A 15,151-nucleotide genomic window follows, 5' to 3' on the forward strand; every position below is an offset into this window, starting at 1 on the left:
TGTCTCTTGGGAATAGCTATGCCACTTATAAATACGTTTATTAGTTGTGATATTATAAGGCTTCCCGGCCCAAATGCTGCTGACATGCAGATCAACATCTTGGCAGACGGCAGTGTGCATATAAATGACGTGTCAGTGCATAAGGCTCTCCAGGCAGCGGGCAGAATCCCTTTATAATCTTCCAGTTATTCCCCATCGTCAAGAACTAACCCTAAAGCAGACCTGCGCTTTCGTCAAAATGGTAGAAAGAAGCTTCCAATACCTCTCAAAGCTCAACTTCACAGATACCCCATTCAAACAGTTCACTATTCCCCCCGACTTCAGAGCCTGGGAGGTCGCCTGGCTTACTCGTCTACATGCAGTCATCAACAATCCTCAAATTCCTGCTAAACTGATCGAGAGCGGGTGCATCGTTGACAATGCTATCAATTGTAAAAAAGCATGCGGGAGCGAAGAACATATGTTTTCGAATCCCGAGACGCTGTGGAATTGCCTCACACTTGCGACTGTGGCCGCGATGTCTACCAACAACGGGCCAGATACCATCAGCAACGATACACTTGAAGCAGTAAATGAAAGGTTTGGCACAGGGCCCTTGAACGAGTTCTGGGAACGGCGTGCACTGCTCAAATATGTCAAATGCGCGCTTCAGTCATGCTCAGACTCCAAGTTTGGTGGTTGTCCACCGGGACTTTGGGCTTTTCAATGTCAGAGGATCTCATCAAGGAATATCAAGAACCTGGGCAGAATCATGAGTAATGAGTACTGCGACAAAGCTGATCCTGGGATCGACTATGATATTGCAGGGCCTGGGGTGAGCTATGCAACACCTGGAATAAAAGTCTCTGCTAATTGGGTACAGATAATCATGGCATATCTAATCCAGTTTGCGATAGTCCTATTCTTTGTCCTGTGCTACAAGATCAGCAAGACATGGATAAGGAACTTCGCACTAATCTCACTTCTTCCGTTCCAAGGACCTGTTCAATCTATTGATACAGCCCTTAAATGGCAGAAGGTTGTTTCAAGGAGTACCTTTGGTGTTGCGATTACTTCAACTCTTGTCGATCTCCAGGAAGCTCAAGCGGTATTCCTTGGCACCATATCGATAGCTTCTATCATAACCTTTACAAATTCAAGTGGAACTGGACTTGGCAACATTAGTTCGCTACTCTCCTGGCTGGCAAACAACCTCACCTTGAGGGGTATGATTTCAGCCGGAATGTACCCCCTGTTACTTGTCCAGCTAATTCTCCAAAAGACTCATAATCGCTGGTGGTATACACTTGGTCTTGTATTTATGAACTGGGTTCTTGCTGTACTCGTTGCTCGTCCTCAAGATGTCGACGAGCCTTCGTTATTGGAACACTTTACCACCTCTTCCCCTTTGGAAAACTGCGGTAATCATACCGGACCCAGGACCTTTTGTCAAACGTTCAATAAACCCATCGAGAGAGGTTCTAGTTCTAATACCGGTGAAGAGTTAGATCATCTAGATCGAGATGCGGAGAGCTTCTTCAAGATCCATTCCAGGATACAGGCACCCATGCATGTAATAATGGCATTCCTCATATTGGACTGGATCCTCGCAATGATAAGGATGCATCTCTTTAAGAGGGGTAACTGGTTATCTCACAAGACCCACTCTTTGATGGACAACCTACCTTTACGTTTGAAGTCGTTTTATACCCAGAGATATTTCGTGTTATTTACAGAAGCCATCTGGATTTCGATGGAAGTCCTCACTATCGTTATGGGGGCCATAGGAGTACGTGAGTTTGCGGCATTTATGCAACTACTTAGTGGGGGAGGATCTGGCAACAAGAGTAATGTTGCTTTATCTAAATGGGGTTTTGGACAGCTGGTAGCAGTATGTGTTTGGGTTCCGGTAATACTCAAGTTCGCTTGTCTCATGGTTGGTAAGTTGAGATTACTCATAAGCCCAGACTTATAGCTGACATGTTGCAGACGGAGCTTTGCCTGGCTGGAGAAAACGACTTGGACAATTTATCGAGATTACACAGAAGAAAGAAACAGAACCGGATAGGAATGATGTTGATATGGAAACTTTGCTTCCGTCCAGCCTCAACGCGAGGGGCCAGACGGACTGAACGGAGGGTTGTACTTTGACAGCGAGGCGGTCTCGGGGCAGAATATGTGATTAGTCTGAGATTCTATGGTACTTGCACGACAAGATAATTACATGCATATAGGATCCCAATATCAAATTGGCAATCTACTGATATATATCATGGTGGCATGCGTGCTGCATTGTCCCTACTATACTGATGTTTTATTAAGTTGAGAGAGCAGGACTGTGCTTTGCTGCCCTGTAGACTAACAGATCCGGTGCCGTGATTGGTGGAAGTCACAGTAATGTTCAAGGCTGCGTGGTTACACAAAATAACTTACCGCTTCTTACCTTGAATAGAGAAATTCAAGGCTTATGAAATCATCTTTATTATGTTCTATTTTGAGAAAATAGCTGCTGACAAGCTAACTGGGGCCAGGACCCATCAAAAGGTAAATGGCATAAAGACGCACATTCCGACCAGGTTCAACTGCACCTTCAATTGGATCAGTAAGCGCCGGACCAAGTAACCCCGGATGAAACACTGAGAACCAACAACGAGGGGAAAGTGGCAGCCTTGTCACCTCAACTTAGCAACTAACATTTCTAATCTAGCATTCGAAATGAACTCAAACCACTATTATTGTCTCCGCGAGCCAGAGCACGAGATACGGTTACTCGATCTCCTCCCAGCAACTGCTTCAGGCGGTCTTAATGGTCGAGTACGACGTTTCAGCATAGGCAACACGCCTGCATTTGTTTCTGTCTCGCATGTTTGGGGGAACAAGAAAGCAGATCGGCCTATCTCTCTTGAGTCGGGATGTGGGATCAAGAATCTACAAATTTCTCTCAACTTGGAATCATTTCTCATCAACATGCTCTGCCATACGTCCGAGTCCCTGCCACGGTTTTGGGAAGGCGGCGAGAGGCTTCCAATGTGGATTGACATGGTTTGTATCGACCAGGCAGACAATCGCGAAAAGGCGTTACAGATTCCACTTATGCGAGACATTTATTCGAAAGCGAGTCTCGTTGTCGTCTGGATTCATGAATACGACAGCTATTTACGATATGCATTCCAGTACTTACAACGGATTGGTAGGCTTACCACGGACGAAGGAGCCGTGTTCGATCCTATGGGCTGGGATGCAATTCGACGCCTGCTTGGTTGTGAGTGGTTTCATCGACGATGGGTAATTCAAGAATCTGTTCTACCGAAGGACGCCATCTTCCTTTGCGGCTCGGACTGCATTTCCATGAATGAGTTATTTCGGGGCATCGACATGGCTGTCAGTGCGTTGCTTGCACGGCCACGACCATTGAAGAAATTGAAGCCTTGTAATACAGGCGAAGTAAGGCCTATCAGGATATTAAGAGAGCTCAGGCAAGCGTTGGAAACAGATCAGGATCAATTCGGTCTTTTCTGGTTGATGGAGCACCTCCGTTTCACCCGAGCAACTTTGGCTCACGACCAGATCTATTCGTTGCTGGGCGTTTGCAACTCACAGGAGGCCGCTGCAACCTCTGTTTCATATGATCTCGAGCCCGAAGAGGTCTACAGGCGCTCAGCTATGTTACATGCAGATATACATGGTAACTTGGAGTTTCTCGGCCTCTGTGCACTCGAGCAACGCGATACCATTTGCTCTGGAACAGCCGAAGACCCAGTTTTGCGTCCCTTCGCAGGCCCTTCTTGGGTGCCCAATTGGCATTCACAAAAGCTGCGACGTTGTTTGGGACTCAGCGATATCGATCACCAACGGGCGTTCTTCAATGCTTCTGGCGGAATTCCTTTCAATCCTTCCTTCGAGGGAAACCAGCTGACAGTCTCGGGTATATTGATTGATAAGATCCGTTCAATCGGTGATTTTTGTCCTCGCGATAAAGCATTCGACTTTTCGGATGCCAACTCAGACCTGTACCAGCGGTATCTGGATTTCTGGATGAACCCAGTGGATGAACCTGCGCCGTATTCAGATGCCCTAAGCCGAGCTGAAACTTTCATCCGAACCCTGAGTCTCCTCGGGATTTACTTGGAGCCTGTACCATCACCTGATGATGTTCCAACGATTTTCTATAACTGGTGCAAGGGCTCAACTTTGTGTAAACGACTGGAAGAGTACGGGTTCCAACCCAATAGAAATGGAAAGGGACCCGAGAAAAAGACTTTTATCAGAATGAAGCGTCTGGCAGCTTGGGATCCTTTCATCACTGACAAGGGCTACATGGGTCTTGGCCGGGAGGAAGCTGCGATTGGGGATGAAATTTGGCTCATTGGGGGTTGCAGTACTCCTGTTCTGCTTTCCCCCAGCGTAGATGACACGACCCGATACGAGGTGAAAGGGGAGACTTTCTTTGATGGATTCATGTTTGGAGGGCAGTTCGATCAGCTGAACTCGTCGATCGAGAGAATTGTTTTGGTATAGTGGGAGTAGTGGTATGAGATCACCAATGTAATCTACTTTGACGTGATGTAGCGGCAGTGGTGGACAATAAAGTAGAGCGGGTAGATCTCAGATTTATCGGTAAAGAATCTTTCTTCATGTGTTCAGCTTATAACTATTATCTTCCTCATGTAATTGTTACCTAACTCCCCATAGGTATAAGTCTAACCATACCTTTTATAGCAGTACTCAATCTCTGTAAACTTTCGTCTACATTGTGAGATCCATCCTTCTCTATATCCTGTCCTGCAAGAACTACCATATCAACAGGTTTAGTTTTCAGCTGTATGTTTGTCATGTAGCCAATTTCTGAGAAGAGATGTGCTTCTTCTACTTGATATTCCAACTCCTTCTCACAGCGATCCCTTTCTGATATCCCTGATTCTCCCGCCAAGGTTGATAACGGACGGTTCATTGATCGTGCAAAGGAGAAAGATTCTTTAGGATAAGATGCAGCCATTTGGAACCTCTCTAGTCTCTTTTCCAGAATTTCCAGACGTTCGGGTAGACGACAAGGGAACTCATATCGCGTGCACAGCAGGCCTTGTCCCACGATGATACACTCCTCTTGATTGTCTTTGTATCGTAGTATAAGAAGACTACGTCCATATCCCGTCTTGATAATTAGGTCACCCGCCTGAGCAGCACCGCAAACCAAGGCGCTGACTTCAGAATCTGTGAACAGCAATTGTGTTTTGTCATCCTTGTTTGGAAATTTCCGTAGGGTTGCTGCCCTCTTGTCCACACTCGTCAAAGGCGAGCTGTTATCATTCGAATAGACCAGGGATGTCGTCAGCTGGTTGGCTTCATTCTTGTTAATAAACATGACCAAGTGATTGGCCCCCCTGAAACGATGAATCGGATCTCTGTCATCAAAGTCTTCCGTCGGGACTACACCGCCAGATCTCATGGCTACAAGATCTCTCATCCAACCATGACTGTAGCATACTTCCAACGCTTTGAGGATACGCTGGATTTCCAAAGGTTGCATCCAGTCAGTCTGGCAAATAAGCGCCTTTGCTAGGTCAAAAGAAGCAGAGTCATGATAGATCGGGCGCACAGGTGGGAAATTATCGCGCCACTTGATAAGAGATAGCAAGCCATAGATCTTGTCCTCCGGCCTGGAACATTTGAATAGATCATCCGTGAAGGAGAAAACTTGATGAGCCATGATACGTCGTACAGTAACTGTGTCCATGACGAATCTGAAACAGTGATGTGTGTGTTGCTCATATAAATCTTGCTCATCAGCCTGTATAGGCCGGTTCTTATTGCCCGTTAGCTCCACGCACTTAATCTCACTTGGTGTAGTATCCCTTACCTCTTGCGTAATCTCATCAGTAGCTATGTAGCCGGCAATATGAAACAACAGATAGATTTCAGATTTCGATAACCTATCAGTGCCGCATAGAACTTCAAGTTGGCTTCCGCTTCTGCCTGTCGCAGCCACTTCTTGTATGATCCAGAGTCGGCTCCAATAATCCCGATTGGCAAACGCAAGAAATGCCTTACGAAGTCTTATACCAAAGGACTCTGGGGAGCTTTTTGACTTTACCAAGTCATCGATGTTTTCACTAAACCCAGATATTATGGTAAAGGTACCGTCTTGTATGATGTCCTCCCTGCTAGAGTAGAGATTATCATGGGAGGATTTTATCTCTTCTAGTACTTCGTTGAGCATCTCACTATCATTTTCATGTGGTCCTACACAGGCTAGAACCTTGATAGCTTTTGAGTAAATGTCAAACATCATCGCAACCTGATACCCCTTCTCTTTCATGTCGTTTTGATTGATGCATATAGAGTCTATCCACAGATAGACACGTTTCGATGCTGTAGACTTGGAACTTCCGCTGGTCGAAGATTGAAAGTGGGCGTGTATCTGGGATATAGCGTAATAACAATTCTCAGTCACCATCATCGGGCTACCGTTGGTGAGCAGTGTTTCTGATAGTACACCACTTCCCCATGTATATGAGACAGCATAGAAATCCGGAGCTTCTTTAAGGGTGTGAATACTCAGGTTCAATTCCAGAGGCGCATTCGGCTGCTGAGCTTTGACTTCGATAAGCCGTATTTGCTTAGAAGGTTTACTCACTTTGCGATAACTGGAGTGATTGTTGGTGGTTGTTGACTAGTTCAGATTGTTACGGCGCACTTCCATTGATTATTGATGTTGACAATACCTACCTGCAGAGCTTTGGACCTTCTTTCAAAAGCTTTTCTCACAGTTGCAAAAGTGAAAAACTTGTGAGTATATGACTTATGTTGAGTCTTGTTGGGAATCATGGTGCAAAATTGTAACCTGCGAGGTTATATTAAATGCAAGTGGCTAGCAATGTTGTCATGACAAAGTCTTTTGTCAATCGTGGAGGAGATGCACTTCTGATGTGGTATATTTACAGGTTTCTTAGGTCGTGCTCCTGGAATTTTGGAGTAAGCACAGCCTCAAATTTGATGCAGACTAGTTGGCTGCGGTCAGTAAGGATCCTTACTCTTTCCACAGCGTCACAGAAGCTGATTGGTTCGGCAATCAGTCGTTCAGCCAAGGCATTTTGGGCTAAATATCCACTACTTATTTCAGAAACTGGCAATGGGATTCTACGGCCTCCAATAGCCCAATCATATGATCTCGCAGAGGGCTGAGAAAAGGGAAGCTTGACTTCGATATGCAATTTATTTAACTTTATACTGGAATGGGATTAAACAATTACACTCCCTTGGACTTACTGTAACATACGACAATGATAATATCCTTCTTAAGCTGTGAACTAACAATGCTTACGCCGATAGTCGGATTTCAATTGCGGCTACTCAATGTAGACCTTATCCTCGGCTTATTTTCCAAGCTCCATCCTAGCAAAATTAGTTCCTGATACCCACAATATGAAAGCTCCCCGGTCAATCAATCACGGGTAATACCCGCATCTCTTCCAGAGGTTGATAACACCAATGTTAGCGTGAGATAACGCGGGCCAGGTGTCGAGCCAAATTAATACAAAACTAGATAGTGATTGTAAAGTTTACTACAAACATTTCAAACACTGCCACTCACCCTTTGTGTTACCAATCAAGATAAAAGGTTTTTTGTTCTCATTTGTTAATGCTGATTGAGACAACTGCGGCTCGATTTAGAGCAGTTGGTAGTCTGCCTATTAGTACTGTGCCTCTAGGATATAATGATATTGAACTTCCATTTAGTATGTCACTTGTGGGCAAGAGATTTAATGAGCCTTCTGTTCTGAGGGCAAAGTCAGCATTGACGCCCATTTCCCTGCGAGACAAGCACCTTCACTTTTGCTGTAAGAGTGGAATGTGAGCTACAAGCAATATCAAGATGTGCGTGTATCACGTTTCTAAAAGCCTCAAATCATGTTAATGACTATGGGGAAAGTTCGAAATACTATACAAGACAGCTTCAACCTTAGTAATTCCCATTAGTTAATAAAATCACTGCAGCGATTAACTGTAACTAGAAGACGAGAGACTGAAGCTGACGAGAGATACTTTTGCACAGGTCTACAACAGTATGTATGTTTCAAATGACTTGCATAAAGTAGTCCCATAAACAAAGACGTTCCTGACCCAGTCATTCTTCACGACGTCGCCTAGACCTTACTCACAAGGAGTTAACGAAATAAACTCTACACCATTATCAGAATAATACAAAACCTGATTGTTTGAGACATTAAAATATTGAGATAACATGTTACACTCTACTATAGGAGGTTAGATTGGTCAGACTAGAGTAGTCAATTGCATTCCAACAAGGACTAATATAAATAAATCGCTATCAGTTATCTATGGAAGGTTCCCATATTCTCGATAATGTGCTTTCGGGAAGCTCCCGAGGAATCGTCGGCAGTGAAGTCGGCATCTTGCGGCACAATGCGGCATGCCAAATACCTATAGTTAGACAAAGATTGCCGCTCAGGTGGGACTGCCTACGATTTAATATTCTGCTATCTATAATAAATAAGCTGCATAGTACTATTCTAATCCTTTTAAACTTCCCAATTTATACTTGGACAAATAGCACTTGTTTCAGACACTTGATTCCACATCTGACAAGGCATTCATCATGAAAGTCACATTGGTCTGGATCATTGCCATTGCGGCGTCGTTTGTTCGTGCTGATAATGGCCAACAATCTTCTACCTCGCTCACTGCGGCTCTCATTCGCGCTCCTCCTGCCAACTGGGCAGAACCGATTCTCAGTCGCGTTTACAGCGGAGTCGGCATCAACGCTACAACAGATCTTGGTATCGATTACATCAATCGTGCTGCTAAGGAGGGTGCTAATCTAGTCCTTTTTCCTGAATTATGGTTTCCTGGGTATGTCGCTTTCGTGGGATTAAACTCTCTGAAGTTTTCAGTATCTATGTTACCAATATTGACATTGACTTAGATATCCTCGTGGGAACGATGATGCGTGGATCGAGAAATGGATTGATAATTATATCGATAACTCCATCGTACTTGGAGACTTTAATTGGAAAAAGCTTGTTGCCGCTGCTGAACGGAATTCAGTGCATCTTGGACTTGCATTTTCCGAGCGTATAAACGATACCATCTACATGGCACAAGCGTTGATTGACCACAAAGGCAAACCTATCATTCATCGACACAAACTGAGACCGTCGAGTGGCGAGCGCAAAATCTGGAGCGACGGTGCAACCGATGGATTCAAAGTGGTCAACACTACCTATGGACGAATTGGAATGTTGGAATGCTGGGAGTCAGTTAACATATACAATATTTGAGAACATCAAGCTAATTCTGTACAGGCATTTTCATCCGGCAATGACTTTCCCTATGCAAGCACAGGCTGAAGTAATTCACCTTGCCTCTTGGCCCTACATGCCTGACTACAACGACCCAACTGCCCTGTTCTGGGAATCTGCCGAGGTTAACATGGCTGCTGCATCCACTTATGCGGTCAATAGCGGAGCGTACACGTTGGTAGCCACTGTTGGTCGCGCTGCGGCCTTTAGTCCCGACGGAAGAGAGATGACATCCATTGCTGCCAATATTCCTGGTGATATGGCTCCTTATCTTATGGTTTCCATCAACACAACGGGCGTTGATGGTCGTCCCATGTATAATATCAATGGCGAGCAATCGTGGGGCATCTTGAAGGAGATTGAGCAAGGGTGGCCTGAAGGTGTGCCCAAGATGAACGGGACATTTCGAGATCCTGTTGTGAACAAGTTGTAATAAGAATCCCGGTCAGCTACTTGTTGGATTGGTAATTTGATAGTGCCTTTTCTTTAATACGGGTGGTGGTGGTCGGTGAGACAAACAGTCACCAACGCATTCAGCGTCCATCGTCGAGCGTTGAAAGATGGGGACTAAACAATAAGCTCGGTATATTTCTACAAGGCCCGTTTTCACTTATAAAAACACTTAGAAAACCCCATATGCACCCTAAGAGACGACAAAAGAATTGAATGATAACTAAAGCAAGTACCTAAAGGTAATGAGGCAACACCCCAGCATTATCTGTCTCGCCAGTCTCTTGTCTCGTCAAGATACCCTAAACTGCTCAAGGAGCACAGCAATTAACTTTTCTCCACATATCCATCTTCCCCGTCCTATGGAATCGGCAGGGTGACTAGTACAGTACTGGACTAGTAAGAATCTAATACAACCCTTGTCAACAGTTATACCCCACTTCACTTCATCTTTTCAACCTGTTAATGCTGAGCTGTTATCATGCAACAACAGAACGTAATACCTAGTCGCATTCTCACATGGTACCACATGACCCTTTCAACTAATTGTTTTAATTTGAGATGATATGAATCCCGCAATTGCGAAGCAGGAACTCTCGTAAGGATTCAGACAAATGTATAACAAAAAAGTTCTTTATTGATAAGCAGCCCCAGTTGCAAACGTTGCCGATACCGAAAGGTAAGTTAATGACACGTCATGTTGATGAGATTATACAAGTCTGACGGCACTAGTTGAGATGTACACGAACAAACCCTTGTAGCAATTGTGCAACGGCTGGTGTAAGCTGCGAATATGAAAAGATTGACAAGAGACGAAACCCAGCATCGCCAGAATACACTAATGGTCTACGAAACCGAGTGACGTCGTTAGAGGCCTTCATCCAGGAGTTGAGGGACGCTTCTCCCGCTCGCCGGGATGAGATGCTTGGACCAGCGGCTAACGTACGACAAGCATCAAGCATTCCAACCGCAGGACCATCACAAGCCACACAATCTGACACCCCAACCATTGCACGTTTGAAACCAGACGCACAGGGGTCACTGGTCTACCACGGCGCGACCAGCATCTTCAACAGTAACCTCCTATCCAAAAGCGAGGAGTTTCTCAATCCAACGCACAATTTGCATGCCGAGTCCAATTTCGATCATGTTATAGATCACTTCGGGATCAGGTTGGAGGACGATACAGTTTTCAAAGCACTGCAGCAATTCTTTCGCTGGCAGTATCCACACTTTATGTTTGTTTATCGAGAGGCGTTTCTAAGAGACCATTTTGGTGAGCGAAAAGGTTGCAAGTACTGGTCATCTGCGCTTCTCCTATCTATCTGTGCCTTGGGCCTTCTCATGTCAGAGAACGAAGGAGAAAGGAGCCTGGTTGAGCAGTTTTTCCGGGCAGCTGAAAGTATCGTCATGGTATCGGGCCTGAATCGTCCTTCGATCCCCACAGTCCAATCCTTTCTCTGTTTAGCCTTCTTTGAAATAGGCCAAGGAAATGTGTCCAAAGGATGGGCTTTCTCAGGTATGATATATACGGCGGTCGAATTGAAATGTCGGCTTTTTGACAAAATACAGGTATCGCGTTCCGTATGGCCCAGGACTTGGGCTTTCAAAGTGATCCCGTGAATTGGCTGCCACATGACTCGACTATTATTTCAAGCGAGGATATCGAGATACGTCGCAGAATCTATTGGGGCTGCTACATATCAGATAAGCTAATCAGCTTGATACTCGGCAGACCCGTACAACTAGTTTTTGACAGTGCTGAAGTCGAATTATTGGAGTTTGTAATGTGATCCATCCCTCATTTCCATCTCTCGAGCCATCTAACAAGATCAGCGACGGACCCGGAATGGAGTATTGGCGCCCTGTCGGCTTCGACGATGACCTAAATGAGCTTACAGGTCAATCAAACATACCATTTCTCAAAAAGCAAATTCATCTATACAGAATTGTTGAGAAGATGATGACCACAGTGTTTTCTCCACGGAAACTTCGAACGCAGACAGACGTCAGGTCGCGCCAAGCGCTGCTTGATAATCTCAATCTTGACCTTCTACAGTGGAAAGACGCCCTACCACCTTTTGCGAGGTGGAACAAATGGGCTACGGGTGTGAAAATAACCCCCGCGGTAGCCACACTCCAGTATGTCTCTATAAGTCCAAATAGAGTACCTTGACTAATGGGTATCGTGAAGCTTGCTATATAGCAGTATTCGTATCGCTTTGAACTATGAATCAGCTACCACCAACAACGTTGAATCAGCTCGAGAAGCGTCAGTCCTGGCTTGTACCACAGCCAGTCAGGATGTTCTTGCCCTAGTCCGAATTTATAAGATGCAATACGGTCTTCGTTATGCACCACTCATATTGATTTACGCATCCATACAAGCATCAAGGTCTATTGAGAAATTTGGAATTTCTGAGGAACGGAGCTACCTGCTTAGTTGCTTGGCTGAATGCTCTTATACCTGGAGCATTGCTGGCCAAGTACAAGGTCCGATGCCGATAGAGAATCTGGGCGATTATGGTAACCTGGAATAAGCATTGTCATAGTATTATGAAGGATTATGTCTGCACTTAAAACGAAAGCGGAACAGTATAAGCAGAAAGAATTAGTATTTCTCGTTGGATTAGCTATCTTTGTGATCTTATCAAGCCCACGATATTACATCCTAACTGCTAACAGATCTAGACTGCTTAAGATACAAGAGGTAGAGAACAGGGATACGTAGAAGGTGACGAACGAAGGCGACACTACCGAAACGTACACGCGGAGAGGGAAGTTTTCCGTCCGGGTGGATTTATCCATACTGAAGCTAAAGAAAAAGACATTTGTCCCGCGTGGCTCTATAGTGACGATGAAGTCCAAGACGGAAACAATTTTTAGTATCTTCGATGATTCAGCGAAATGAGAGAAAGAAAAGAAGATAATTATTTTCTGACTAGTTTACAAACGCGCTCGTGGCGAAAAATAGCCGTTCTTATCAAGCAAGGTAACAACCTCATCTGCTATGCCCCACGATAGCTCAAAACCTCTGCCGCCAACGCCGTACGCATGAACAACTGTACCCGGTTTCAACTGCTCCATCTCGAGACGAAGGCCTCCTTCACGAGCTGGTCGACGACCTACGATATCTGTGATAACATCGAAACGATCTGACTTCTCGGTGGTTGTGGACACAGAGCTTTCAGAGTCAAATGGGAACCATTTGGCTGCATTGGATAGTAGAGTCTGTCGTGTCTCGGATGAAGGATAAGGGTCCCAATTGTGGGGCTCTTTGGTGCCTCCAATAATGGTGCCACCTTCAAGAGGTCGCGGAATAGCGAATGACCAAGTACCATCTGAGTTCTGGCGTGTTATAGTCTTGGAAACTGGGTTTCGCACAAGACAAGTCTGGCCTAGAACACAATCAGTTGAAGAAAAGTAACGCCTTCGTATCTTGGTACTTACCACGTATGGGAAAGACCTTGGCGTCGCCGAAACCTATACCCGAGCAGTTGATCACAACGGATACAGAGTCTTCAATCGAGAAGACCTCTTCTAGTGATGAAAGTGTATACTGTATTACACGAGCTCCCCTGTTCTGAAGTCTGCGCAGTAAAAATGCAGCATACACAGGACTGTTAAGTGAGTAGGTTCGATAACAAAAACCAAGTTCCAATGAGTCTCCCATGACACTTAATTCGCTGCTGCTGAAGATCTTGAAGCTCGATTTGAGATGATTGTATACCGACTGGGACACATCCTTTGCAACCTCAACATACTCGGGCGTAGGACTCTCAAAGAACTCTTCTCCGGGCATGAATTCGACACCGGCAGTGAGTTTGTCTTTCTCTGACCAGCTATCCAGAGTATCGTATGTTTTCTTCGCCCATAATGCCTCTTGAAGTAACTGGGGACTGTTGCCTGGGCATGGTCGATAGTGAGCGCCGGCCCATGGTGTAGCGTAGTTGATGGATGTTTCGTTGGGAAAGTCTCGGGCGATGATTACGATGGATGGTGGGTACTTCTGGGTGACAATAAGTTCTTGGACTCGAAGGGCTGTCGATAGTCCAACGACTCCAGCGCTGTTCGTTCAAAATTAGTAACTGTAACTAACGTGAAAGACACTATACATACCCCACGATAACAATAGTTTCACCTTGAAGAGGCATCGTTAATTAAATAAAACTATGTGGTATGCGAATGCAAATATTATAGCGACTAGGTAAAAGCTAAAAGATGGGCCAGTGAGTGTCTTTATAAGGGGAAACTATGGCCAGGCAATCTTTCTGAGCGTCGGTAAAGACCGGCGGTAAAATATACTTGTAGAAGTTATCTTACTCGCGAACCAAGATCCACGTCATCAATTTTCTTTTTTCCCCAGATCTTCTATGGCGTTTTTATCAATCGTAAAAGATATTTCAATGAAGCTACCCGATAGTTGAAATGCAAGGATCTAAAGTGATGGAGGGAGGTGTCCGTCAAAACATGATTGGATATCGACTTGCATTAGTCTCACGGAGATCCACCTCCATTCTTTCTCGATGGCGGAGACATGCGGGGATATTGTCTAGCTCAGTGGCCGTATTCATCCAAGTTGAAGTATCAGCATTAACCCCTCCGAACATCGGATCCTCATTCCTGATCTGGTGGACTATAAGTAACCATTCTCTTTTCCATCTCCAGTATGGGTTGAATTGACAAAACTCAACATCACCGCGAACCAATCTTGTATAACACTCCGTTCAAATACCCTTCAACTCTTACAACATCCATCATGGTTCTTCGAACGGGTGTCCTGACCACAGATGCGCCTGCTCCCAGTCCCCATCTGTCTCAAGCAATCATCCATAATGGAACAGTCTACTGCTCAGGCTCGTTTGGCATGGACCCAAAGACTCGACAACTAGCCGATGGGCCTTATCATCAAACTGTTTGTCACTTCTCTCCCCAGTTCAAGAGACCAGTTTGTGTTCTAACTTGTTACAGGCTGGAGCTCTCCGAAACCTCGACGCCATTCTCAACAAAGCTGGAACAACTCTTCACAATGCTTTGAAAGTTACTATCTTTATACTGGATATGGACCACTATGCTGAGGTCAACAAAGCCTACCTTGAGTTCTTTACTTCAGATCCTAAACCAGTAAGCTCTGTCTTTATATATTTCAGCTTAGTACTCACGATGTCTGATAGAGCCGAACATGCGTTGCTGTTGCTCAGCTCCCATTGAAGGGCGCTCATGTGGAGATGGAAGCTATTGCAGCCATCCCGGAGAAGTCCAGCAAGCTATAGAGAGACTTAGTTGTTAATTTTTAAAATAATGCTTTTTCGAAATTAGTTATAGCTATTTGGTTATTGCTAAAGATAACGATAAATTGTTACCCTTAGATATTGTTAAAAACATATATCAGTTCCATGGTC

At 44.9% G+C, this 15,151-nt stretch overlaps 7 protein-coding genes across 7 annotated transcripts; 5 read left to right on the forward strand and 2 right to left on the reverse strand.

Annotated features, from left to right (window-relative positions):
• Positions 1-238: 238 nt before the first annotated feature.
• Positions 239-2,111, forward strand: FSST1_006878 (ergosterol biosynthesis ERG4/ERG24 family-domain-containing protein; the record flags this gene model as incomplete). Its single annotated transcript, XM_083236434.1, has 3 exons — positions 239-814; positions 863-1,919; positions 1,969-2,111. The coding sequence occupies 3 exons, from the start codon at positions 239-241 to the stop codon at positions 2,109-2,111; spliced, it is 1,776 nt and encodes a 591-aa protein (XP_083082839.1).
• Positions 2,112-2,694: 583 nt separating this feature from the next.
• On the forward strand, positions 2,695-4,497 carry FSST1_006879 (heterokaryon incompatibility protein-domain-containing protein; the record flags this gene model as incomplete). Its single annotated transcript, XM_083236435.1, has 1 exon — positions 2,695-4,497. The coding sequence occupies one exon, from the start codon at positions 2,695-2,697 to the stop codon at positions 4,495-4,497; it is 1,803 nt and encodes a 600-aa protein (XP_083082840.1).
• Positions 4,498-4,657: 160 nt separating this feature from the next.
• Positions 4,658-6,804, reverse strand: FSST1_006880 (heterokaryon incompatibility protein-domain-containing protein; the record flags this gene model as incomplete). Its single annotated transcript, XM_083236436.1, has 2 exons — positions 4,658-6,649; positions 6,706-6,804. The coding sequence occupies 2 exons, from the start codon at positions 6,802-6,804 to the stop codon at positions 4,658-4,660; spliced, it is 2,091 nt and encodes a 696-aa protein (XP_083082841.1).
• A 1,792-nt stretch (positions 6,805-8,596) lies between these two features.
• FSST1_006881 (uncharacterized protein) lies at positions 8,597-9,732 on the forward strand (the record flags this gene model as incomplete). Its single annotated transcript, XM_083236437.1, has 3 exons — positions 8,597-8,850; positions 8,924-9,253; positions 9,303-9,732. The coding sequence occupies 3 exons, from the start codon at positions 8,597-8,599 to the stop codon at positions 9,730-9,732; spliced, it is 1,014 nt and encodes a 337-aa protein (XP_083082842.1).
• Positions 9,733-10,315: 583 nt separating this feature from the next.
• On the forward strand, positions 10,316-12,289 carry FSST1_006882 (uncharacterized protein; the record flags this gene model as incomplete). The annotated part of the gene is made up of 6 exons (XM_083236438.1): positions 10,316-10,347; positions 10,398-10,428; positions 10,482-11,268; positions 11,322-11,533; positions 11,581-11,891; positions 11,944-12,289. The coding sequence occupies 6 exons, from the start codon at positions 10,316-10,318 to the stop codon at positions 12,287-12,289; spliced, it is 1,719 nt and encodes a 572-aa protein (XP_083082843.1).
• A 406-nt stretch (positions 12,290-12,695) lies between these two features.
• On the reverse strand, positions 12,696-13,903 carry FSST1_006883 (FAD-dependent oxidoreductase; the record flags this gene model as incomplete). Its single annotated transcript, XM_083236440.1, has 3 exons — positions 12,696-13,147; positions 13,200-13,816; positions 13,869-13,903. The coding sequence occupies 3 exons, from the start codon at positions 13,901-13,903 to the stop codon at positions 12,696-12,698; spliced, it is 1,104 nt and encodes a 367-aa protein (XP_083082844.1).
• A 605-nt stretch (positions 13,904-14,508) lies between these two features.
• On the forward strand, positions 14,509-15,022 carry FSST1_006884 (Endoribonuclease L-PSP/chorismate mutase-like protein; the record flags this gene model as incomplete). Its single annotated transcript, XM_083236441.1, has 3 exons — positions 14,509-14,664; positions 14,721-14,873; positions 14,924-15,022. 3 exons carry the CDS (start codon positions 14,509-14,511, stop codon positions 15,020-15,022), a joined length of 408 nt encoding a protein of 135 aa, XP_083082845.1.
• Positions 15,023-15,151: the final 129 nt, after the last annotated feature.

This window comes from Fusarium sambucinum, chromosome II (genome assembly GCF_050947815.1).
Source record: "Fusarium sambucinum isolate potato_lamoka chromosome II, whole genome shotgun sequence".
NCBI classification, from domain to species: Eukaryota; Fungi; Ascomycota; class Sordariomycetes; order Hypocreales; family Nectriaceae; genus Fusarium; species Fusarium sambucinum.